Source organism: Zosterops lateralis, assembly GCF_965231275.1.
Source record: "Zosterops lateralis genome assembly, chromosome: 2".
Lineage (NCBI taxonomy): Eukaryota > Metazoa > Chordata > Aves > Passeriformes > Zosteropidae > Zosterops > Zosterops lateralis.
The window spans coordinates 100,639,899-100,665,690 of NC_139763.1; the positions used below are offsets into that span (position 1 = coordinate 100,639,899).

General features: G+C 39.2%; 2 protein-coding genes across 6 annotated transcripts; one reads left to right on the forward strand and one right to left on the reverse strand.

The window, feature by feature from the left end:
* Nucleotides 1–1,895: 1,895 nt before the first annotated feature.
* Nucleotides 1,896–21,201, reverse strand: USP16 (ubiquitin specific peptidase 16). Of its 4 annotated transcripts, none has more exons than XM_083854393.1 (18): nucleotides 21,136–21,201; nucleotides 19,126–19,224; nucleotides 16,771–16,949; nucleotides 16,039–16,142; nucleotides 13,626–13,729; nucleotides 11,724–11,899; nucleotides 10,663–10,755; nucleotides 9,896–10,026; nucleotides 9,459–9,546; nucleotides 8,844–8,922; nucleotides 7,898–7,989; nucleotides 7,134–7,190; nucleotides 6,116–6,283; nucleotides 4,864–5,533; nucleotides 4,502–4,596; nucleotides 3,241–3,327; nucleotides 2,829–2,982; nucleotides 1,896–2,199 (listed from the first exon to the last, which is right to left on the reverse strand). In XM_083854393.1, exons 2-18 carry the CDS (start codon nucleotides 19,184–19,186, stop codon nucleotides 2,075–2,077), a joined length of 2,463 nt encoding a protein of 820 aa, XP_083710519.1. In that variant the 5' UTR covers nucleotides 19,187–19,224; nucleotides 21,136–21,201; the 3' UTR covers nucleotides 1,896–2,074. The 4 variants fall into 4 exon arrangements, with proteins under 4 accessions (XP_083710519.1, XP_083710520.1, XP_083710521.1 ...); XM_083854394.1 differs by having other exon boundaries at nucleotides 21,068–21,190; XM_083854395.1 differs by having other exon boundaries at nucleotides 21,064–21,190.
* RWDD2B (RWD domain containing 2B) lies at nucleotides 20,952–25,700 on the forward strand. 2 transcript variants are annotated; one of them, XM_083854397.1, is made up of 5 exons: nucleotides 20,952–21,020; nucleotides 21,917–22,135; nucleotides 22,225–22,292; nucleotides 23,546–23,911; nucleotides 24,597–25,700. In XM_083854397.1, the coding sequence occupies exons 2-5, from the start codon at nucleotides 21,929–21,931 to the stop codon at nucleotides 24,832–24,834; spliced, it is 879 nt and encodes a 292-aa protein (XP_083710523.1). In that variant the 5' UTR covers nucleotides 20,952–21,020; nucleotides 21,917–21,928; the 3' UTR covers nucleotides 24,835–25,700. The 2 variants fall into 2 exon arrangements, with proteins under 2 accessions (XP_083710523.1, XP_083710524.1); XM_083854398.1 differs by lacking the exon at nucleotides 20,952–21,020 and adding an exon at nucleotides 21,263–21,421.
* The last annotated feature ends 92 nt before the right edge of the window (nucleotides 25,701–25,792 follow it).

The window sequence follows — 25,792 nt, forward strand, 5'->3', positions numbered from 1 at the left end:
TTCATTTGGAGATAGCATGGCATTGTCCTTCCCAGTCTGTGAATGTGTGGGGTTGAATGACACTGTGGGTGTGATGGGCTGACCCTTGGCTGGCTGCCTGACACTCTCTCCTGGTGCAGAAGGAGGCAGAACTTCTCAGGGGCCGAGTTAAAGGGGAGATCACAAACCAGTTCCTGTTGTGGGCACAGGAGACTCAGTGTGCAGGGAGGGTGACCATGAGCCTGCTGCAGGCAGCTCATGAACTACCATCGTTGAGGCTCTTGGTGCTCATTTGTGCTCCTTGGCCAGTACTGGAGTGTAAACAGACAAATTAATGTTGAGGTAATTGTTGGCAGCAGATTCCTGCATCAGTAGCCTCTCTGCTGAGACCCCACTTGAAGCATTGTGTACAGATGTGGTGCCCCAAACATAAGGGCAGAGACCTGTTAGAATGAGTCCAGAGGAGGATCACCAAGTTGATAAGGGGACTGAGCACCTGCCATTATGGAGAGGGGCAGAGAAAGTCAGGGCTATTCAGCCTGGAGAAGGTTGTGGAGACCTCACAGCACCTTCCACTATCTGGAGGAGCTACAGGGAAGTTGGAGAGGGACTCTGCATCAGGGGATATAGAGACGGGACAAAGGGGAATGCCTTCAAACTGAAATAGGGGAAATTTAGGGTCGATACACAGAAGTTCTCCTCTGTGAGGGTGATGAGGTCCTGGCACAGGACCTTTCCCAGACAAGCTGTGGCTGCCCCATGCTTGGAAGTGTTCAACACCAGGTTGGATGGGCCATGGAACAACCTGGGCTACTGAGAGGTTGGCACTTAATGAACTTTCAAGTTCTTTCCCACACAAACCAATCTATGATTCATATTTTTTACAGGCATCTCTCACCTCACCCTTTTAAATCCCCATGCTCTCAAAAGGGCATCCTGACAGCAGTGAACTGCATCACATTCTAATGACCTTAAAAATAAATGCTGAGCAGCACTAGGCAGCATGATACAGAGTGCTGGAATCTTTCAACTGAAGCCCCCTGTTAAGATTAATCTTGGGAAGTAAACAGCTTATGTGTCTCCAAGTAGCTTGAAAGGAGAACTGCACTTGAAATCCAAGCCACTTCAACAATTAATCCTTTTACCACTCTTGCCAGTGCTACTCTTATCTCACAACCAGAAGGGAGTGGAAGGCTAAATCAAGTCTGGAACTATCTTATGCCTAAATAAGGCTGCCATACAACAGCTCTACTAATGCTGGCTTTATAGTCAGTGAGGCTGAAAAATAAACTCAGCAAGTTTTCAGAAGGATTGGCATACTGCTATAGTCAGCTGCACGAGGGCCACTGCTGATGGCTCTAAGGCTTACAAGAACAAGATGCCCATTTTCTTAGTAAGGCTGTTGTGAAAAATGCACTGAATGTAAGCAGCTGCTCCTCTGGCATGGCAGAGCCAAGATTTTATTCACATGAAGGCCAGCATGAAGCTTGTGGAGAAGAGAACTTCAAAGTTACAAGTCAGTGCAGGACTACTGGCCTTACGCCTGCTGTGCAGAAAGGCTACATGAGACTTGCCTGTAGCGAGAGGGAGCCAAGCACTCAAGCCTTGCCAAAGCACCAGCAAAGGAATTCCTGGAGCATTTGCAAACTTGAGGGCTCCTCTACTGGACATAAACCAATAGTGAAAAGAGCTGAAGCTGCAACTGTCTTGGCTCTTAAGATGTGTAGGAAGAAACAGCTTCTTATGCTTGGAGCCCAGGTCTAAAAAATGTATGGGAGCACATGAGAGCCAAGATCAACTACAGTTCAAAAGTAGAGCTGGTTGCTTTAAAGTGGAAAAAGCTGCTGATCAAGATTTATATCAACATCCAAATTACTCAACAAAAACACAAAGCTATAATTTTGAAAAAATCCTTTTACTGAAAAGTAGTGGAAACGCTGGAAAAAGTATAAGTTAACCGCTTGTCAGTGTGTCTAAAATGCATAAAGTGAATTCCTGCTATACAGTAGCTCCAACATGTTAACATGACTTGCAAGTCTGCTTTCTCTCAGACCTCCAAAGAAGATGGCTGCACACACAAGAGGGCTCTTCTGAGTTACAGCAGCCTCTCATAGAACAGCAGATAGGCTTGGGAGCTCAGCACTTTGGACACAGAGACAGGTTGTACGTGGGTATCGCTGATGTGGAACCACTGACCTTTGACTGGCTCAGTTTCTAAAGCTGTGAAAGGAAAAATTTAGGAGTAAAAGTTATTACAAGGAATTGAAGCATTCAGTTCTATTACTGATCTTCAGTAAGAATCATAGAGTACAATCATAGAATCACTGAGTTGGAAAATACCTCCAAGATGGAGTCCAACCTGTGACTGATCACTGCCTTGTCAACCAGACCAGAGCACTGAGTGCTACATCCAGTTGTTCCCTGAACACCTCCATGGATGGGGATGTCACCACATCCTTGGGCAGCCCCTTCCAATGCTTAACCACCGTTTTGTCTTCATTTCTTCCTAATGTGCAACCTGAACCTCCCCTGGCACAGCTTGAGGCCATTTCCTCCCATCCTGTAAACGGCTGCCTGGGAGCAGAGCTGGACCCCCACCTCGCTATACACCCTCCTTTCAGGCAGTTCTGGAGAGTGATAAGATCTCCCCTGAGCCTCCTTTTCTCCAGGCTAAGCCCTCTCAGCTCCCTCAGCTGCTCCTTAAGATTTCACAAGCTTCACTGCCCTTCTAAAAGAACTTACTGGCCATGGCAGGAGTTTGGAACTATATTATGTCTAAGGCCCCTTCCAACCCAAACCATTTTGTGATTCTGTAAGAAATAATTTGTAAAGTATTTCTAATGATTTACCTTGAGATTGCCCTCGAAGGACAAGATCAGAGAGGTGGTTGTTCATAGCTCTCATTTTAACATAGGCAGTGTAGTGCCCAGACCTCATTGTTCCGCTGTGTTCAACAACTCCATAGAGGGAGTACAAGACCTTTGTGTTTCCTTCAGCCACATTCTAGAAAACCACAAGTTTAGCTATGTCAGCCAGGTGCTGGGTTTTGAAGAATGTAAACTCTTTGATTTTTTTTTGCTGGTGAAATGGAAGCTGGTCATTAGAGATTCATGCAAGCACTACAGTTAAGAGCAGTGAAGTACAAGTTATCACACAAAGTAACAGGCTTGACAAGCGTTCTACAAAGATTTTGCTATGCAGATTTGTTGTGAAAGCACATTAGAACATGGGAAAGGAGAATCTGATTGTTTTCCCACTTACTTTACATTTAGCAGTACAGAAAGGAGCCAAGTCTATCACTTCTGGGAACTTGATATGCCTGTTAACCTTCTGCAGATTAAATCCAGCCTTAAACAACCAAAGTAGAGGGAAAACCCCATAATGTTAAAATGGAGCATATTAAAACAACGCTTATTTACTAGAAGTTTCAAGTAAAAGTTTCAACAATACAAATTAGTTTTACATTACACAAAACTGGGAAAAAGCATTTTTTTTTTCTCTGATGTCCAGTATTCCAGCATTATTTCCTTGTCCCCACGTGCTGCACTGGAGCAAGGTTAAGATGGCTCTTCAGCTCACTCATACATTATTGCAATGGTAGCAGAAGTGGAAAAAGAATCAGCTCTACTGCACTTGAGTAACTATGAAGACAACTCTTGCTTCTCAGATACTGTAACATGCCTGAGGATCAGATCTTAGAGCATCTGAACTGATGCAAACTGTGCTCCCACCTTAATCAAATAATCGTCCAGTATCAAACTGGAAAAACAAAAGGAGATGATAATAAATGTTATTCTCTTCATATTACAGTCTCTTGGAACAGGCTACACATTTCCATTTTCTATATGAAATTGGTTTTCCACTAAAGTTGCCTCCCTTATTTTTTAAGTATATTGACCAAAACATCAAACAGGTTTAAATTTAGAAGAGGCAGTCTCCCTTTCCTTTACTCCTTCTCTCTTGAAAAGCTAAAGCCCCGAGTTAAAATTATTTGGGAATAAAGAGGTAAGTGACTTTACTCCAGTGTCTGTAAATAAAACTTAAGTTACTTTGCTTTCTTTTCATCTTTCCTTCTCCCCCACAAGGCTCAGAATCCTCTTTTCCACTTCTGCCAACTTGTTACTTTTTTGTTACTTAAGGGATCCTATTTACCTATATCTACTGAAATACATGAGCCCATGAAGAGCTGCAAGAGTAGGAAACCATTAATGCTAAGATTCTGCTTAATACAGTAAGCAGTAAGAATAATAAGGGAATATGTTGTGAATACACTCACAAAACAGTGTTTTCCAGTTAATTAAGGGAATATTCTTTCAGGAAAACCCACCTCAATGCCTCAAAGACCACAAAGCACAATGGTGCACACTAATGCCTTCCACACTTTGGGGGAAAAAAAAAACAAGTTTTATAGAAAATAAAAGTAACATTAGCATGTTTTCAGGTTAAGCTAGTACTACATGCCTATGTATACACATATACATATTAACCTGAGACTATATACATGTATCAGCCTGCTACTTACGTGCTGAAACCGCTTCAAGTGAAGGGTTAAAACTGGAGGAGCTAGAGAGACGAGCATCTGCTTTTTGGCATTAGTATAAACATACTTCTTTTCACCTGCAGGAAAAAAAAAACCACCAAAGGTTAAAACAAGTGTTGTATATCAAAACAAATGTTATGGCAGGAATTTATTTTCACTATTTAAACTGTTATAATGTCATCTATTACAAGAACTGAGAAGCTGAGCATTCCCCTTTAATATGATGAATGAAAGTAGACAAAGTTACACAAATACCACTTTAGGGACAAATCCCCCACCCTTTACCCACTCAAAAAGCAGACAAGGATATATTTAAAGTTTTCTTTTAAAAAAGTTTGTTATACTTTTTATGTTGTTCTTTGGTCCACAGTGCCTTTGTGTACACACATCACACAGTAGTTTATTGGTCTCGGTAAGCGTTTCATTACGGGTAAATTGATACAAACAGTGATGGATTGAGTCTTCCTCAGGGTTCAGCTCTTCCCTGTTTGCCAGAGTACAAAATGCTGTTTCAGGGTCATCCCTAGATACTTCACATGTCTTGCTAGGAACAGGCTGAAGGCCATCCAAGATACTTGTGTCAGATTCACTGGCACCCAAGTGGAGTTTTGAAAAGTCCGTAGCAAGCTCTTCCTCATCTTCATTGTCATCATCCTCCTCTTTCAAAGACAGGTTGTCAAGGCCATTGACAAACTTCATAGGAGAATCTAAGCCTTCCATAGAGAGATCTGTGAGAGACTCATTTTCTTCACATTCTTGTTCTGGCTTTCCTGTATTTTCATGCCTGCCCTGAATTTCTGTACTATTTTCCTGTATACTCAAGTCTTTCTGAGTTAAGCCGTGATCTTTGCAATTGTGTGATGATTCCTCTTCCTGCTTCTTATCAAGAGTTTCAGAGCTTATTTCAGTCTCTGATTCTTGATTGTACTCAACATCTATCTCTGGCTGTTTGGTTGTGCAGAGACTTGTCAAGGGAAGCATCTTTTCCTGAAGTTTTTGCTGCCGGCGTTGGCTCTGCACATTTGAATACATAATAAACAAGAGTACAAAAACCAAAGTAAGTATAAATTATATTTAGCATTTCTTACCACTTCTTTATCAGAATGTTTGTTGCATGCCATAGATGCACAAGGCAGGAGGGGGAAGAATAATCTGTGATTTGATGATCAGAGGTGATCAGTTCCACTAATACTGAATTTATCCTCACTCAGACATAATTCCCACTGCTCCTTGTTACACAGGATCATCAAAATACAGCTAATGATGCCCTTGCTATCTTCCTGATCTTTCTTGTATCTGTATTCTAAAGTTTTGTAAATATTCTTGGAATCAATGACTAGAAAACACACTGATACAAAATAAGGCTACTTTAGACATGCAACAAATTCTACTAGATATTATTATATTATTCCTACACAGCAACACTCAACAGAACATCTTAACAGCAAAGACATGGATATAATTGGTATTTTCATTTGTGCATTTGAAGGATGAGAAATTCTAAGCTGTCTCCTCCTTCGTGTAATATAAGAAAACAAAAATAATTTATTTTAACAGAAATAGCAAGCACAAAGTGAAAGACCTAGCCAAACCAACCTTGGCTTGTTTTCTGGCCTGTTTCTTCGCCTTTTTCTGAAGGTGCTTACTTGTACCAGGGGGCTCATCTTTCTGCTTAAGGTAATGGTCATTGATTTTATCCTCTTCATCTTCAGATTCCTTGTCTTTGTTTTTTTTCATGTTTTCTCTCTTTGCGATTTTCGCTTTCTACAAAACCCAAAAAGCCACAGAACAACCACAGAAATAAGAGATGTTAACAGAGTTTTCAGCTCAAATGTTACATTTTAATGATGTAACATACAACTAACTCACACCCTGACATTAATGGAAGAAGTATCTCACTCCAGAGAGTCCATATGAAACAAGGACAAGAATGAAACAGTATGAAAAGTAAAGCTATTGAGGGCCAAATTCTGAACCTGTAAAGGGGCAACATCACCTTTGCCTCTAACAGATCTCATTAAATGCATTTAAGAGTAATGTTTTACACAAGCAGAGATATTTTCAGTTGAACTGCCTTGCCACAGAATTTGTTTGCTTCTGCTAAAATGAAACTTGTTTGTAGCAGAAGTTGTGATCCCTTTGGCTCTGGGGACTCCATTCTAATATTTATGAGTAAGCAGTGCTACACAAAAAACTTGAAATATTACATATATAGATTATCAATACAAAACACAAAGCAAATCAAGTACTTTGAATGTCTGGAGATTGAGCAAATAAATATTCACATACTATGCTATCAACATTTCTTAACTTTAATCCATAACCTGAATATTAGGAGAAGTGTTCTCGGACTCCGTGAACAAAAAAGGATGAAAAAAGTGAAAACAAACCCCCAAGAACTCAAACAAACTGTGTGGTTTTCCAGAGACAATTTATGAGCCACAACTTACAGGAATGACTGTCATGAAAAATCTTATTCTGTATCTTTCTGTGCAATTTTGACTTGCAAAAGAGACTTCTAGAAAGAAGCTTAAATGCTTTTCCCAATGACTGTAAAAGTGTTTTCATATTAAAAAAAAAATATATATAAGCCATAAAGCACCTATCTTCTTACCTGAACATCAAGTACAGGAAGTGACAAATCAAGGAAAGACTCATGGACCAAGGATACCTTTAAATGAATAATCAAGAGTCCAATTTAGTTTTGTTTGGAAGCAGTTGGCTTGCTGTCAGTAGGTGTATTTGCATGTTTGCATTCAAGCCTTACACTTGTGCACACAACTGTGCACAACAGCTCATTTACCTCCACAAATAGCTTCCAAAAATCCAGCAGTCACATTACCATAGAAATGAGGATATATTTTTTTGAATTTCAGTTATCTAGTGAGACTGCACCTTAGGGCCTAAGAGACTTATAGCTGTAATCTATCATGATATTCAACTAGCCCATTTGCTAATACACTCAATTACTTCATTCCCAGGATGTATTTTCCCAGTAGTGCCTTCTTAACTGTCTTCCTGGTAATGCCATGGTCTTTTCATTGCGGAAAAGGGGAAAATGTAATCCCCTGAATGAAAAAGGGCCCCATAACAATTAAATTTGCTCTATGATCTCTACCACTGGAAGATGTTCACTGGGAATTAAGGAGAGAATTCTGGCAGAGGCAGCTTGCTGTTGCTGACCTCTTTTTTCTGGAAGGCTTTTGAAAGGAACTGAAAGATTAAAACACAAGGGAAGAAAGATTCCAGCCAAATCATGCTCTTTTTTGAAAAGCATGCAGCTAGTCAAGTCTTATTTCTATACAGTCACTTTGGGGTTCTCCTGCAGATTATAGGACGTAACACTCTAGGGTTATTCAGAGCAGGCAGTTTACTTACGGTTCTGCATTCCTCACACATAATTGTGCTGGTTAATTCTCCACCAAAGATTCGATCTACAAAACTCTGTATTCCCTTTTTCTTTTCATATTCTGAGAATTCAAAAAGTATATAGTAAAATTAAAAATACTACATACATATACTAGCAACCAGTTTCATTATGGCATTCCAAATAAAAACAGAGAATATAACATGCAAGGTGTGTGATGGAACCTGTTGGCCTGTTCTGTTTTCCTCAGGATAGCAAGTACAGCAAGACTCTTAAATGAAGAATCTTTTGTGTATCAAAAGAAAGGGACTGAGAACACATCCAAACTGAGAACACAGCTTGGTTAAACCATACCTCTACCACTTTCTCTGCTCAAATGCATTTCCCTATTTTCTTAGAAGTACTGCATCTCAGTAAGAATTCCTGTTTTCTCTCAAGACTGAAACAACTATCTGAACCTAAAGACAAGCACCAACTTTCGTCTGACAAATGAAACCATTTTCTTTAAGTGATAATTTCAGAGTAATACAGTTTGAATTTAAATTGGCAGCTCATCTCCTAAGACATGTTGAAAAGTTTAAAAATTCTCCTGTTCATTGCTTGGATTTTTTTTATACTACTGTTAAGTAACAATGGACTATTAGCAGCTGCGTCAATTATATTCATATACTAGTATTTTAATTTCTTATATGAATGGTTAATCATTGCCCAAACATACTACGTCTACAGAAACAACTCTCTCTTATCCTCTTAAGAAGGAAATGCCACGAAGCTCAGCAAGACATTTAAATATAGACTAAAACTACTGAGCCTCTTATTCTAGATACACACATTCTGGAGATGTGGCATAAAGTTGTTGTACTACCTGTATCTTTTAGTTGATACTATTAACATTACTTTATATACATCAACAAAAGAGATTTTAAAAGTTACTGATGCTGTGATAATTAATTTTACCTTTAATTTTCTTTTTTAGTTCTTCTTCATTTTGTTTGTTAGAGTCACTCAGCGCCTTTAGTATTCCAACACTTATTTGCTGAAATTTTCAAAACAAATATACTCTGTAAAATTTCCTAAACTAATTCAGTTAGCTACTTCATTTTACAATGTGTTTCAGATGGAGGAAAATGTATAATTTTCACTAGTTAAGAGAATCAATACAAACAACACAAATACCCGTAGAACCAGCCAATAGTTCTCAAAGATATATAAAACAAAAAAAATCAACTGAGAAGTTGCAACCACAATGTTCCAATTAGTATGTAAGAAAAATCAATCTACAGATTAAATACTTGCCCAAATTAAAACTGGCAAAAAAATCCCTACAGAATGTCTATAAGTGAGTTTCAGAAATTAAGACATGACGACATTTTTTAGGGTGGGTACACACACTCCACTTTTTCTGTGGGTTCTCTTTGCTAATATGCTTCAATCGAGTGCTATGACAGCACAGCCACACTACAGAGGCTAAAATACCTCAGAAAGTATGTTCTTTTTCCCTCAGCAGAAGAAAGAGTCTGAGTCCGGTGTATGAAGAAGAAAGGTACACACAACTATGACTTTGGCACTCACCTGGATTTCTTCTGCTCTCATTCCATCAAGTAAGTAACGAAGCAATTCATGACTGTCTTGCTGCTGATAACCTTTGAATCGTATTGCTCTGTTGAATGAAATTGTACAGTATAACTGAACTCAGAGATAAAGCAAAAACAATTCACACCAAACACACAGGAGACAAAGTCTCCAGAATGTATGTACATAAAAGCAACAAGCATCAACATTTAACATATTTTCTAAAAATATGACTCCAGCTACTCAGTATGTCACTGAGTATCTTTCATTTTACTGCTATTCATTTATATTATGCTCTTCTTTCAAAAATTGTTAAGTATTTTATAAATATTATATGCTGTGTTCTGAGCTGGAGATAAAAAAAGAGGAAAAACTGCAAGTCTTAAACAACAGACGTTTTCATACTCACTAGGACATGCAACTGTACAGATACTCACTTTTTACAAACCTGAGCAAAAAGTTCCTTAGGAGTCACTACCCCTTTTTTTGTCTCTTGCATTTCTGTCACAAACTGATGCATGGCTAGTGTTAAAGGACCTGGCTGATCTAGTTTTATTAGCTGAGGTTCCTGTTTGAAAGAAAAGCAACAGAGTTGTTTTGCCTTAATTCGGTGGCAGATTCTTTTGCAGTAAGTTCTTCCTTTTCAGTTTCTGAAAACATTATTGTCAAATAGAATACACAAAATTCCAAAATGGCAAGAAGTTAACCTGACAAAAATGCATGGTTTATCACGAAATGATAACAAAACTTAGTTACTTATTGCTTACTTCAGAGTCCAGATTTCTTGCCTTTACTAGGAAAAAAAATCCTATTTCTTAGAAAAGGTTGTGCATTTTCTTTGCCATTCAAATCTCTAACTAATGACAGTTGTGTTATTGAGGTTAGTGCTACAGACATCTTCTAATTTCCTATTTTGCATTTAGACATGTGGCATTATAGCAAGAATTACATATTTTCATCCTTTAAATAACACCATCACACACTCTATGACAGAACATTGATTCACTGCTCTTACACTCAGAACAAAATACCTCCACTGACTTCAGAAGCAGCTTTATGGAAATTAGTAGTGAAGCTCCTGCTGATGTTACATCCTAATCTTGCTAGTATTTAGCTGGAAAAGCTTTAAAATTGACAGGTATTGCTTGTTTCCTTAACAGACTGGAAGGTAAGGACAAACACTAAGGAGGTGAAATCATGTTACCGTGCATAGCTCAGGTGACTCAATTTTAACTGTTGTGCCAGGCATTTTAGCTTCTTTAAGCAGCTCCCTCAGGACTGGAGTTTGTGATAAATTCTGTAGAACATAAAAGACAGAAAGAGATTGGAAAATGGGGATAACAGGAACGGCAGCTGAACTCCACCAGTCATGGAATTTGCAGCAACCAGTTTAACAGCAATTTATTTTCCCAAACACAGAACTAAAGTGGTTAACTACAACTCTAGAATCTCCATCTGTTAAAGGTCAATTCCATAAAGCTAATGGGAATCACAATGCACTCTATAAACATTACTTCATATTGCATAAACCCTAAATACATTTTTCTTCTACACACCGATCTTTTGACAAGTGTATCTACCAGTGTCTGTTGCTAAAAAAATTAAAGGATAAAATGCCATGTATGTATTTGCTTAGTTTAAAAACTGATTAAAAGTAAATCAAAAGCAGTTTACTAAAATCTGCAAGTACAGTGGGAATTTTGTTTGAGTAAAGCTTCAGTATCAAGAGCCAAAGACCACAAGATCACGTCAGTTTCAACACACATGAAAGAACAAGTATATTCTACACTTCTTAGCTGAGCAACTCACACAAGATGGCAATGCCAGCAACATACTTATCCTGTTTTTTTATCCAATATTTACATTTGATTTCCTGTTGCTGAGACATTTTTATTGCAATAAACACCCATGATCTTTGAGTACTTAAGAGGTCACAAGGGTGATGTGTCAGACTATTTCATATTTCTAAAAAATAACTAGAAGTTGGCATGCTTATTTATGCCAGTGAAAAATGCTGTCCCTCAAGGACAGTTTATTGTATTTCCCCTCAGAGCAAGTCTGAACCTGCAGCTCCATTTCTTCGTATTTCTCTGGGCCAACACAGTATTTTTAGAAAGAAGCCAGCATTCCTGGGAGATTAAAAAAATCACATTCTAATTGTGTCACTGTAAAATGCTGGGGGCAGGGTTGTTGTGGGGTTTTTAATTTCGTTTGTTGCTTTTTTCCTATTCAAAGTTTTTCTAAAAACAACAGCAAGTCCTGTACCTGCATCACTGCATTAAAGAAACATGTATTTCCCAAGTTACTGAGTCCTTTCACAGTGATTTCTCCATTAGCAGCTGAATTTGAATTTTCTTCTTTAAGTGAAACTTCTTTTTCTTGCTCATTTTTGCTGTCTTTTTCTACTTTTTTATTTTCAACTTCTATGTTGTCTTGTTTTTCTACAAAATAATAAAAACATATCACATATTAACATAGTTATAGGGTATGGGCTAAGAAAGATTATTACAGCCGGCAGTAATTTATGACGTTTAGAGTTTATACATATGATAATTAATTCTTTAACTTTTAAATATAAAACTATTGATTTAGGTTCTTAAATTGTCTGGGTAACAGAAGTTAAAAAATAAAGAGAACAAAAACAACAAATCGAGAACCCCCTGAAATGCCATTTCAAATCAGCAAGCAAATTAAATGTCTCTTGGCCCACAAGCCATTCATGCCAACATCCTCTGATAGTCTTGAAGTGTTATCTCAAATTTATTCCTGTCAAAATCACCTATGTAAGGGCTTTATACAACATCCAACAGGCTCCCACTGTCAAAGCACTCTCATATTCATTTCAGGTACCTAAACAGATGATACTGAAAGGTTTAAAGTCTTCAAGATGAGTTAAAAATATTTTCCCCAAAATTATTTTGATGTATTGTTGCAAATTTCCACAGCCAGTTTAATAAAGCTGTAAGGGAGCTCCAGGCAGTTTTCAAAATATCATCCACATCGGTTCTGCCAGTTGGTCAGTCAGCTATTGATTAGGTTTCTGGTAAATAGGGCTGAGAGCTAACAGTAACTTTAAATCAAGTAACACAAGTTCAGAGTAAGCAAAGCAAACAGACAATACAACCTTAGGACAAGAAACAGATGGTTGGACAATAACACACAGAACACATGAAACAGGGAACAACGGCACCCAGGTATTCATTGGTTTTCCAGTTCAAACCCAAGAAGAAAATTTTGGCAACTGATATGAAGTTCAACTGTGTGTCTGGGAAAGACTGACCACTCAAAAAACTCTGCTCCCTGTGGGAAAACCTCAGCTGCTTTCTGAAAAAACTGAATTCAGATACAGCCACGTGGCATTGCTGGATGTCTGTGTTCCATTTCCCACAGGGCCTGTGATGTCACCCAAGTGTTAGAATTTCTGATAGTCATTAATTATAGCATTTATTTCCATATGCAAATTCTTCCAATTTTTCCAGTGGAAATAGCTTGTACAAAACCAGTTTTGCTATTATGGAAACTAGGGGGGTTTTGCTGGGTTTGTTTTATTTTAAACAATCACATTTTACAGACAGACTGCAGGCTGAACACAGTATTTTAGAGTTCTAAAAGCACTGCAGCTGCCTATACTAAATGTACACAAAACCTCTGTACACTACTATTCCATTATGAAATGTGCTGTAACAGCTGGAGACTTAGTCATTCCTGATACATTCACAAATATCCACAAGAAGACTTTAAAAAAAATCAAATCTAATTATTCTTAAGCAAGGACAATTTTTCTTTAGATTTCAAGACAGACTGAGCAACACTGATGAATAAACACAGCACCCTAAGTACTGAAAGTCAAATGCCTATTTGCAGAAAAACAATGTCACATTTTTCAAAAAGGTCACAGTAAAACTCTTTTTTTCCCCCCTCCTATTCTTGTGTGTCTTGTCTGTAATAGTTTAGGTATGCTGAGCAAAATCCTGATCTAATTAGGTCAATGGACAAGGACATTACTTATCCTATCAGAATTGTGATAAGATAACAAAAGGGGAGAAATTGTTTTTCCCTTTACCGTAAGGTGCTAAATCTAATTTAGTGTAAATTCTGGATTTATAGTACTGTCTCCAACACTTAGGAGACCTTCTGATTTACTGTATCTATACTATAATTACTTACCTGCACGTGATGAGTCAATACCAACTTGTTTTCTAACAAAATCCACAGTCTGGCCCAAAAGGCTTGAAGTTTTATATGGAACTTCATTATCACACAGGTAGCACCTGTCTCCGCCGCCCCCAAAAAGAAACAATTAATCCTATTTTTTTTTCTATTATTTGATAAATCCTAAACTACTTACTTGTTTGATGCAATTCATTACACAAAGTTATAAAATTACAAGGTTTAGTGTAAGATTTATAAGTCTTAGAGAAGAATTCAATCTACTTATCACAAAAATAAAACACATAAAAATTATCTTTAATAAATTATTTTGGTGACTGGTGGTTGCAATTTACAAGTAAATTAGACTTTAAAAAGATGTGCTTAGAAACCCTGCTACAAGAAAAATAAAAGCTTGGAAAATTTTGCCAAAATCAAGAAATTAAGACATCAGGCCCTAAAGGAAATGACTTGTGAATATTATGGCATGGAAAAATATTTTGAATATTCTAGTCAAGCAAATACTTAACTGTATTTAAGTCAGGTAAGAAATAATCCAAGTGTCCACCCTTAAACCTGCAGACTTGATTTTGCTTTTCTACCGCTGACACAAACCCTATTTGTCTCTTTATGTGCAAAAAAGTGTATGGGTATGCCGGTAATCTGCTTTAGAGAAAACTGTGGGAGTAGCTGCAGTCATAAAGGCTCAAGAAGGGTAAAACCCTGACAGAACACAAACAAGTGAAGGAGTTTGACAAATAACAATTTTGTAGTTCCAGGACCCAACCAACTCTTTGAAGAAGTGGCAAAAGGTACTGATACTTCTGCATTTTGGAAAACACCAATTACAGTTCTTAGTCAGACTTCAGGACCACCATAAGTCAGACTCAATTTTCTGATATTAGAAAGATATTAGAAGCAGAAGAAGTCTGTAGCAAAGTGTTCCCCCAAATCTCTAGCATCCCTGGCATTAGCTGTAGTCATCACATTTCTTCATATCTCATTAAAAAATTGGCTCAGCTTTTGGATCCCTGGTTGTTTATCTACTGTCTATCTGGTCAATCATAAAAATAGACATTCTCACTCCTGAAATAACAAAGGATTGTTACTTCCATGATGTGTTTTAACACCATAACCTTCTACCTGTCAAAAAAATTGTTGATAACCTTGACAGAATCAAGGGATTGGAAAAGGTTTTGTTAGCAATGGCTGTTTGACCAGCACTGAAAATGAGTCCAACAGCACTTGTAAACCCACAAGAGCAGAGCTTAGTGAATTCCTAGAACTCCCCTTTTCTTCTCTAAAACATGTCTTCAAACTCTTTACAGTTATTATTTATATCCAATTTGAACCATATGTGCATGTAAACCACAGAGAGATTTGGTCACATATTCATATCATTAATAAAAGCAAAAGCAGTTTTGATCAGAATTTTTGTACTAGGCCTACTGTGAAATACAGTTATTGACTGTGTGTTTGATTTATAACTGATTTATAGCTAATATATCAATCTTTGAATAATTTATTGGGCAAGTTTGTACAACCAAGAAATTCTAGAAGGAAGCCAAAACATCTTACTTCCAACAACTTCCTCTCATTTGCAAATATTTTGATTAAAAACCAGGAAAAACAGAGCACTTCAAACCAACAATTTTAACACTAGTTTAAATTCACAAAGAGAGGCTCACTGGTTCATTAGTAATAATGTTACTAACAATGTCCATCTGCATTCTAGAATTCATTAAAAGTAGTGATCATTACACTTAAGTGCTGAGTATTATCAAGTAGAGAGATAACATTGTATAAAATGAACATAATTAAAGATATTAAGTTGCAAAACCACATTACTAAGCAAAAGAAAAACTCTTTATGTCAAGTACAGTCTTTCTGTACAGCAGAGTTTAGAAAGTTAGAGTTCCCCCTTAAATATACAAGTGTATAATTACTTTTAAGAGAAGCAAAAACTACCAGGGACATGGATTTTGTATTGCTTGACCCAGTAGCATTTCATAATTCTGGCTGTGCTTCCTGTCTATATGTGATACTAAAAGACTGTATTTACCCAGGAGATAAAAGAGAGGTTGTCACTAAGTGCACAACAGAAAGAACCCTCTCCCAAGGTCAAAACTTAAGATTTAGAGCTACAGATCAACATTTGTTTCCATGTGTCAGTACTCTGACCAAATAAAAGCAGTAAAACATGAAGTCAACCACATTTACTAGTTGGTGAAGTCCAACCTTAATTATGAAAATTTTCCCATCATAAATTTTACAAGAAAATTACACTTATTCTGTAAATCTGGAAATTACATGTTTGGAAACACTTTAATATATGCCTAGAGAGAACTCTCAGAATTCACCAAGAAAGGACAAATTATATTCCAGCCCCTGTTGCCCTCCAGCTCTGTCTGGTGCTGCCTGACAAACTCACCACACACTCCAGTTGTCCAGACTGAGAACCAAACAGTGAGGATCTGATCTTGGTGTTTCATAATGCTTTAAAGCATGCTGGTGTGGAGAATTTCTGCCACAGCCCTAAAATATTGATAACCACAAGTGTCACAAAATCCATTTGACTGCCAATGAAACAAACATAAAGTCAGAGTAAAAACAAAGTATTACAATGAAAACTGTTCAACTATGTTCAACTAATTGGGACCAACAGATGGCTATCTATTTCAAAATACTTATTTCTGCAGATGGATAATTTACTGGGTGCAGAATAAAGCTGCTACAGGACTGAACATTTAATGAATAAATTCCAGTCTGAACACCTGAAAGAATGAAATAGAACCAAAACCACTTCAGCATGCAGAACTCATGAATGAATGTGAGTATTAAAACATTGTAAAAAAAATCACAGATTCGAAGCATTTTTATTTTCTCAGAAAAATAACTCAAACTTTTTAGGAAAACCAGTCCTAGAGATGGTGTTTTAGCCTTAAGCCTGCTAAATGCTTTTGGGACATCTCTCAAGTACTTTATTTGACATTTAGAGCAGACATTTCTAAATCACACTACAGTAGATAAAGTCATCTAGGAAGCACCATCTTTACAATAAAAAAAAAAGAGAGAATATAAGAGTTTAATTAGAAACTCTCTTGTTCCACTGTATTAGGAGACACTGAAAGGTATTAAGACAAAAGAACAAGAAAAGAGATACCCTATGGCCACATTTGAGGCATAACCATATCGAAGGGCCTTCATCAGCCTCCTCCTCAGCCTTCTCTTGTGTCTTACTGTCTGCCTTGCAGTCCTGACAAACATGCCACTCCACATTCTGCAGAGCCTTTCTCACATGCCCTTGGTCCAGTCCTTTACGAGTGTGGTTGCACGCAGATTCTACAAATTAAAAAGCACAAGAAGGATGTAGGTAACATAACAAATGCAAGCATTGAAGACACAGGCAGCAATCCAGAAGCTAAGATAGTCTTTCTAGATCCTAAGAAACGTGGACAATTTTTCAGAGTATCATAAAGAAATCTTTTGTTACCACCATCTGGGTATACTGTTGCTGCATCCCAAACTTTACTTTGAGGTGTTTATATTGCTCAGGTACTATGACAGCTCTGAATCCATCATTGTTCGGGCAAGATTACAGCCTCAAGATTGCAAACTTCTATTGGCTTAGGCTGAAATTGGTGCAAATTTTTTGTACCTACAGTTCTGCTCCTATCCAAGATTACAGGATTTTACCAAACTGCAAATGCTAGCCAACAAGAGACAAACATAGATATTCAGCATTCTTTTAGCTTTTCTGGAAAACATAAGCTTCATCTACAACCTCAAAATTGTCATTTAAAAAACAAACCAAAAAAATTTGTATATTGCTAAGTACTGTTACAGAAGAATTATTCACCATGATCAGTCCTTTGTTTTGTCCTTAGTTTCATTTGTGGCTTTACAAGTCTTTGTCATCATAACATACCCTATTTATAGACAAAAAAAAAAAAAAAAAAAAAAAAATTGAGATGCCAGCAGCATCTCTGATCTCTTTGCAGGAGAAAAAGAAGAACAGTTACAATAGACATTGACCCTGACTCCACAAAAAAGCTGCCAACATCCCCAAGAACCAAAGCAGAAAAAAAGGCATACATTAGAGACAGAAGCTAACACAAAAAGACCTCAACAATCAGGAAACCAAAGCAGCGTGGACTTAAACAAGCCATCTGTCCTGGGTTGCAGTGTAGGATGTACACTAAGTATTTATTCTATCACCATCTCCATGAACTGTTGAAACCAGGTGGGGCAGTGTTTTCCCAAGCCCCTGCCTCTTCTGCTAATGGCCTTTGGGGTGTCTCCTGCTAATGGCCCATGAGTCACAGGTAACTCCCTCCAGGAGTTATCTCTGTTTAACGGGCCATCAAGGACCCATTTCACACTTCTCATGCTATTGTGAGATGCTCTGCCCAGGGGGAGGAGCCAAGCATTCTCACCTGGATATAAGCTGGGATTTGGGACAGTGCAGGTAGCACTTATCCACTGGATTCCCAGAGGACCAGAGCTCCCAGACCTTTCTACAGGATCACTGCTTCAGGAAGAGCACTTCACCTGGACTGCTTCCACCATCCTGCTCAGGTTGTATTCTGACTCTGTCAGTGATCCTTTGTGTTATTGTATTTATTTTATTTTACTTTTACCTTTTTACCTTTCTTCTTATTAAATTATATCTCTGACTTGGAGCCTCTCATTCATTTTGCTTTCAAACCACAACACCATCCCACCAAGCCTCTTCAAATTCCAAGTGCCCTCTCTCCCACCTAAATTAACCTGGTTCAACTCACTTCCCCAGCTGGGATCAACAAAAAAGATGAGAAAGACACAATCTGAGACGTGACAGACAAGGTGGTGGAAGAGAATGCTACACAACACAAGTAAAAACAAGAGCTACAGTAACTAGGGTAAACAAGACAAAAAAAAACCCCACAAAAATCATTCAGCACAGGTGAGATCCAGTGGAGCTAGGAGAATAAAATTTAGTATCTGGGATTAGGAACTATTAAGAACAGAAGAATAGAAAGAAGAGGTTTTAACCAAAATACACTCTGAGAGCTGAAGTGTCCAGAGTAAGTACCAAATTAGCTGCTAGAAAAAAAGGCAAATTGTTCCACAGAAAGTATTTTAGTCACAGCTTTTACTGCTAAAGCAAGAATCTTCTGCAACAAGCTTTACACTAGGAAAATGCAACTTAAGCTTGGCAGCTGACTCCACAAACCCTTTATATTTTGAGTAATTTTACACAATCTGTATGAGGAAAGAACAGTGTGTCTGAGTTTCCTGAAAAACCAGAAACTAATCTCAACTTTCAAGACAAGATTATTATTTTCTAGCATGCTTAGAAAAGTCATGACAACAATATTTCTTGCTAGACTTGAGTTTCAATTAAAAATCCACATTTTGTAAATGAGACTTCAAAGCCAGTGACTAGTGTGAAGGCCTTCTAATGTTAATCAGCTTTCAAGCCTTTTTTGAGGTTAAAAGAAACATCAGGTTCATAGACTTCTCCAGGGAAACATACTCAGTATATCCGGAGACTCATCGGGCTGTGCAGCTTTGCCTTTGATGCGTTTCTTTCCCATATCTGTTGTCTGTAATTGTTCCTAAAAGGAGCAGTGACCTAACAAAGAAGAACACTAAGATTAGTTTTCCTTGTTCATTGCTACACAAGTTATTTCTAGGGCCAAGCTGTCCCTTGAGGTGAATCAACTTGTTTTAACTTGACACTTTCAAAATAAAAGAAACATTAATTATATTTTAACATGAAACAATTGTAACTGCTGTATAGACAAGCTCACAGTGTGAATTGCAAAACCCAAATAATTTAAAGCACTAAATCAAAAGCATTGCATAAAATAACAAAACTGGAAACTTTAGTATCAAAAATACTATAAAGCATAAGGACTTTAACTAACACCACAGGGATTTTATGAAAAATAATTGGTTTTGTCCTAATTAAATCTTGAAGCATTTGCAACCTTTTTGCTTTCTTTACTGCAAACTCCCTGTGTCTTTGATGAAGCCTAACACAAGTAAAATACTCTTAACATATTTGAAAATATACAGACAATGGGAATTCTGATTTTTCAATTTCTTTACAGGGGAAGATTTATCATCGCCTTCCCCATGTATCAAGCAAATAATTCCAACGGGTCTGTTATTTACTATACCTGTGGACCCTTCTCAACACGAGTGATCTGCCACTAGAGAGTCCTAAGCCAAGTGCCTGGCTTCAGATGGTTGACTACTGCACGTGTGACAGAACATTTATAGTTTCTAGCCTGTAGCCCCTGTACCTTACCTGAGAAAAGATCATCCAAAAATCTATGATAAACTTAAAACTCAACATATGTTGTACAGTGAAAACAAGGGAGCTAAAAGGGTTCAAAATCAAGTCTCTGTAATCTTTGCAGGCTAGCTTAACCCTGCTGTCCACTCTTCATGTAAACACCACGAGCACTAAATCCGTATCAATCCACCTTTCCAAATCCATTTATTTGTACTTGGCAGCACACCAGACCTACAGCTCAACTGTCTGCTTGGAGCTCTCACAGCCAAAAAAAAAAAATTTAGCTAGACCAAGAGAATAAGAGAAGAAAATTAGGCTGGAGAGAGCTTAGGTATGATACTCACAGAGGAGGTTTTGCGTGAAAAGCCATTTACAAACATGCTCTTGGTGCAGGTGATGCAATTGTTGTTGGCTGGTTGGCAGCCACTCCGCCGAGAGCAGAATTACCAGCTTTTGCAACTGGGTATTCAACTTATTCAGAAAAAGTGTGTGTTATCCAACAATCTGCCTCTACAGCACATTTTCCTGCAAAAAGCTACAACGCTTGATCTTGCATAAACAACTTTTAATTAATAAAATCCTATCCAGATTGTCCTCGCTCTTGCCGGGAAGGGCAGGACAGCATCAACACGTGGGGCTGTTAATTCACCCCACGCCGTCCTGGGCGGACTCGTCCGACAGGCTCTGCACGGCCCTGACGAGGAAACGCACGGCCTAAACCGCGGAAAGCATTTTTTTTTTTTAATAATATGAGACAGAGCAGTCTGTAAACGACCAAACGTGCACCTGGCGTTTGACAGACACCCTGGAAAAAAGAGCCTGGCTCGGGGAACCCCCGGGGTGGAGCGGGGAGCAGGCCGGACCCTGTGGGCAGTGGGCACTCCCCGGCCCGTGGGCGGCCGCCGAGCCCGGCCGAGCCGAGCCGAGCAAAGCCGAGTCCAGCCGAGCCTGGCCCGGCCCTCTTCGCCAGTCCCGCGGCCGGGCCGCCCCCGCCTGATTCCGATTGGCCCGCGCCCTTGACAGACAGCTGCCGCAGCCAATCGAGAGCCGCACGCGTCCTTGCCGGAGCGGCGGCAGCAGCGCGCCACTGCAGCGAGTCCCGGACTGGGAGGAGCGTGGCCGCGACGGTAGGAGCGCGGCGGAGGCCCCCGGGGGTCTCCCATCCCTCACCTACCGGTGCGGCGGGGCGGACAACTTGGTGGCGCATGACTCCACCAGACGGGGCAGGCGGCAACCTCTCACCTCAATCACCGCTGGCGCGGCGGCGGTCACCGGCTGCCATGCGCGCTTCCGGCGCGCTGCATTGTGGGGCCGCGGCCGGGGGCGGGGCGTGGGAGGTGGGTCGCGTACGCGCATGCGCGGGCGCCACGCCGGGTCACTTCCCGCTTCTCTGTTGTCCAAGGAAAATGATGGAACACGGGGCGAGGGGAGTGGGAGCGGCGTGTTCGAGGGGCAGCCTTGTGGGGAACATGCTGGCACCAGCGCGTCCCGTCCCACCTCAGAGCAGTGGAAACGGCGTGGGCTGTCAGTGCGTGTACCTGGGCCAGCCCGCCCGGCAGACACGGGCCGGTTGTTTATAATGGGCCTGTTCATAACTATTAATGTGCCTTAAGTCTCCTGCTTCCTCCTGAGGGGAAGGGGAAGGGCAGGAGTTCTCTGGCGACCACTGACAGGAGCCAAGGGCAGGACATGAAGCTGGGTCAGGGGAGGTTTAAGGCTGGATACTAGAAAAAAGGTTCTTCCCTCGAGAGGGTGGTTGGGAACTGGAAGAGTCTCCCAGGAAAGTGGTCACTGCACTGCTCTGACAGAGCCCAGGAAGCGTTTGGACAAGGCTTTCCAAGCACAGGGTGTGACTCCTGTCTTTGTCCTGTGCAGGGCCAGGAGTCAGACTCGGTGATCCTTGTGAGTTCCTTCTAACTCAGCATGTTCTGGGATTCTGTAACGTGGTTTGCATAAGAGTAGTTAATGAACTTTGTTCCATATTCAAGCCGTGTCTTTCTTCCCTGATTTTTTCTTTGCTCAGGGAACAACAGAAATGGCCAGCCAGGAAGAAGCAGAGATACAAATCTCAGAGTTAGATTTACTATCCAGCATGTTCCCTTATGAGGAAGAGTTTGCTGTGACAGACCAGCTGGCTCTAGCTGAACTCAAACACTATGTTGAAAATGAGTCTGCAGAGGTGCCATCTTCAAAACTTCAGTTTATACTGAATGTAAAAACAGAGGGGCCTAATGCTTCTACGGTATTGTAAACACCTTTTTTTAAAAAAAAATATTCCATTGTGGGATTTTATGGTTTACGTGAAGTAAACACTCGCTCATTTGTTTTTAGGTGGAATTCTGTATGGCCTGTGCTTTACCATTTAAATACCCAACTGTTCTCCCAGAAATTACTGTGAGGTATGACTACTAATAACAACATTTATAAGTTAGAGTGTGTTGCACAAATACAGTTATGATCAGAGAAAGGCAGCCTTTTTTTTTTTCTTCTTTATTTTTTTGGATGGTTTACTGCCTAATTAGGCCAGGTTGACAACAGTGCTGAAGAAGAAACAAATATACAAGCTTATGATTTCTCTGGTGTGCTCAACAAATAAGTGAGGGAAAGGGAAAAAGCATGAAGGAGCCATCACCTGTAGGGAAGAGTTAGATGTGGATACTGGTCATTGGTCTGATGCTCCAGAAGGACGTGTCTGTTTTGATAAAGCTTAAGACTAACTAAAGGGGTGAAGAAATAGTTAAAGGTCTTATTCTTCCCTTGTCACAATGCTATTTGTTCCAGCCTTCTGATTTTTTTGTTGTTGTTGTTGTTGTTGTTTTTTTGTGTGGTTTTTTGTTTGGTTTGTTGTTGTTTGTTTGTTTGTTTGTTTAAAGAAGTAGATTGTATATTACAGGAAATTTGTTCAGCCTACTTACTTTTCAAGTACTTTTTTCTTGATTTTGTTTTACATATTGGTAGTTCTGTTTGTGAATTCAAGAGTTAGCACACAAAAAAATTAAGATATTTTCATACCTAATAACCTAATATGAGTTAAATATCAATAGTAAGTGTCCATTATCTAATTAAGATGCTTTCATACCTAATCTGAGTTAAATATCAATAGCAAGTGCGTATTGTCTAACTATGCCTGATTTTCTTAGCAGCTTGAAGCAAAACTTCGAAAAGTTATGAAGCTGGGGAAGGGTCTGGAACACAAGTCCTGTGAGAAGCAGCTGAGGGAGCTGGGGTGGTTTAGTCTGGAGAAAAGGAGACTCAGGGGGTCTCTACAGCTACCTGAAAGGAGGCTGTAGTCAGGTGGAGATTGTCCTCTTCTCCCAGGGATGCAGTGACAGAACAAGAGGAAATGACCTCAGGCTGTGCCAGGGGATGCTCAGGTTGGACATTAGGAAGAATTTCTTCATGGGAAGGGTGGTCAGTGGTTGGAAGGAGCTGCCAGGGAGGTGCTGCAGTCTCCTCCGTGGAGGTGCTCAGTGCATGGCTGGATGTGGCATTCGGTGCACTGGTTTGGTTTGACAAGGTGATCATCGGTCAAAGGTTGGGCTTGACATCTTGGATGTCTTTTCCAAACCAAGGATTCTATTATTCTGTGTTTTTAAAAACATGCTAAAATGTAAACACATATATATTTATATGCATTTATATTTTTCTTTAGGTCGTCATTATTAAGCCGCTCTCAGCAGATTCTCCTGAACTCTGATCTAAAAACATACTTGATGCAGAACTTCAGTGGCGAGCCCTGCATGCTGAGTGCAAGGGAATGGGTTAAAGACCACGCAGCTGCCTACATTGACAAAGATCTCTCATCCTCCTCGGTGACAGCCTCAGATGCCACACAGGCAGAAGTCACCACCTTCACTCGATTGTGGATCTACAGCCATCACATTTACAACAAGCAAAAAAGAAAGAATATTATTGACTGGGCCAAGGAGCTTTCTCTGACAGGGTTTTGCATGCCAGGGAAACCAGGTGTTGTTTGTGTAGAAGGGTTACAAAGTAGTTGTGAAGAGTTCTGGTCAAGGTTAGTTCTCGTTTCTACTTTAATGCCATTAGTAGTTAGAATATTGCATTTTGTCATGTTGTATGTGTGGCCAGAAGGTGGGAAATTCAACCACATGCCAAGCTGTGAAGATCTGAGAAGTATTTTTGTTTATAATAATGCATGACTCTAAATATCCACTGTACTGTTGCTTGCAACAGTCAAAGTAACCAGTACTGCATGGTGCACATTTATTTCTGTTTTGTTTTCCTCTGTTTCACTTTTATAGAGATGGACTGCAGTACCCCACGTGTTAGATATCACTTCACATTCATGATTCATTCTGCTCCCATTATTTATCCTTCTGGGTGGTGCAGACTAAATAAGCATTGTAATTTGATTGTGTCAGCTAAGACTGTATGAGAATTCTTAGTAGAGGGAAGGCAGAAGTGAGCCCTTAAATGGAAACTACATCCTCATTAATTATTTTGTGAGGAGTAGCGTTAAAGTTTTTCAGTCCTGAGGGGATACAAAAAACCCAAGCTTCTGATTATGAGAGAGTTTGTATGTGAGTAGTATTTATATCACCAGCTCATGAACCATTATCTCTGTCAATATATATACACAAACAGAATTTATTGACTTTTGTGATAGTAGTTATTCCATAGTATTTGCTAAAACAGTCTTTATTTTATAGGTAGATTAATATTTCCCCAATTGCTTTCAGGATAAGAAGATTAACCTGGAAAAGAATTCTTATTCGGCACAGAGAAGATGTTTCTCTGGAAGGTGGAGGACACGCTGAGATCCAGAAGCAACGAAAGTTCCCCACTTTGGAAGAAAAATGTTTTGATGCACATGGTGCCAGGGGAAATCATATGGACTTGGGGCAACTATATCATTTTTTAGAAGAAAAAGGATGTGCTGACATATTTCAAATGTACTTTGGGGTTGAAGGGCATTGAAAGGGTTGAAGATCAGCACAGGTCCCAGACCTAAGTTTCTAATTTAATCCTAATAACAGATTCCTTAGCTTTTCTACAACAGTTGATCAGAGAGGGAATTAATTCGTGAGTTATGTGATGAATCCAGTTTTCAATGAAAACAAATATCCAGTGAAATCCTGAGTAATGAGAATGACTGTATGAATGCTTTATGCACTTTCTGGTGTTAAGAGATTTAGGGTACATGCCTACTTAATATGAAAGAAAATGGGTTTGATAACCCACTGGACATTGACAGAACTATAGATGGATGAACAGATGGAATATGGTGAATGAATATAGAAATAAGAAAAGACAAATATGCAGTGTGGGTATCTCAGGAGTGAGAACATGATGTTTACATTAATTGTTGCTGTTGAAGTACACTTAATGAAAACTTTTTAAAAAACAATCTTCTGCTTTCTACCTGAAAGTTTAGTAAGCCATGAGATCAATATTTTATTAAAAAAAAAAAAAAAAGGTGGGAGCAAGTTTACAAGAATCTTACTCATGCTACCAAGATGAGCTAGGATGCCTGCTCTAAGGCGTAAGAATTCTCTTTGGGTAGAAGTGTGCGTGCAGGTGTGATAGATACCGTGGTGGCTCCTCTACATCTGGTATTTTGGTTTCTGTAGAAGCAGCAGAAGGATTGGATTCCCTTACAGCATGTTCTAAAACTCTGAAACAGTCCTCAACCTTCTGAGTTGGCAAGTTTTCAGACCTGTAATAGGAAGTGCATTATGTTGCGTGTGTTTTTTGCGTGGGGTTTCAACAGTTGCATCCATGAATGCTGATTTTGTGGATACTGTATCTAAATCCCATGGGAGAAGAAGCAGACATTGGTTTCTTTGGATTAAATATTTTTTATTTAAAATTGATTAGGTGTTTCTATACACATCCAGTAAAATCGCTAACATTCCCTACTCTGGTAAGGACCTGG

Bases quoted from the DNA above. Each gene is read 5' to 3' on its own strand.
- USP16 (XM_083854393.1), bottom strand. From the start codon at position 19,186: ATGGGAAAGAAACGCATCAAAGGCAAAGCTGCACAGCCCGATGAGTCT. The intron at 11,900-13,625 runs GTAAGTAATTAT...ATTATTTTGTAG, and splicing joins TATTGACTCATCACGTGCAG to AAAAACAAGACAACATAGAA. The intron at 10,027-10,662 runs GTAACATGATTT...TCTTTCAAACAG, and splicing joins AGTCACCTGAGCTATGCACG to GAACCTCAGCTAATAAAACT.
- RWDD2B (XM_083854397.1), top strand. From the start codon at position 21,929: ATGGCCAGCCAGGAAGAAGCAGAGATACAAATCTCAGAGTTAGATTTA. The intron at 22,136-22,224 runs GTATTGTAAACA...ATTTGTTTTTAG, and splicing joins AGGGGCCTAATGCTTCTACG to GTGGAATTCTGTATGGCCTG. The intron at 22,293-23,545 runs GTATGACTACTA...ATTTTTCTTTAG, and splicing joins CTCCCAGAAATTACTGTGAG to GTCGTCATTATTAAGCCGCT.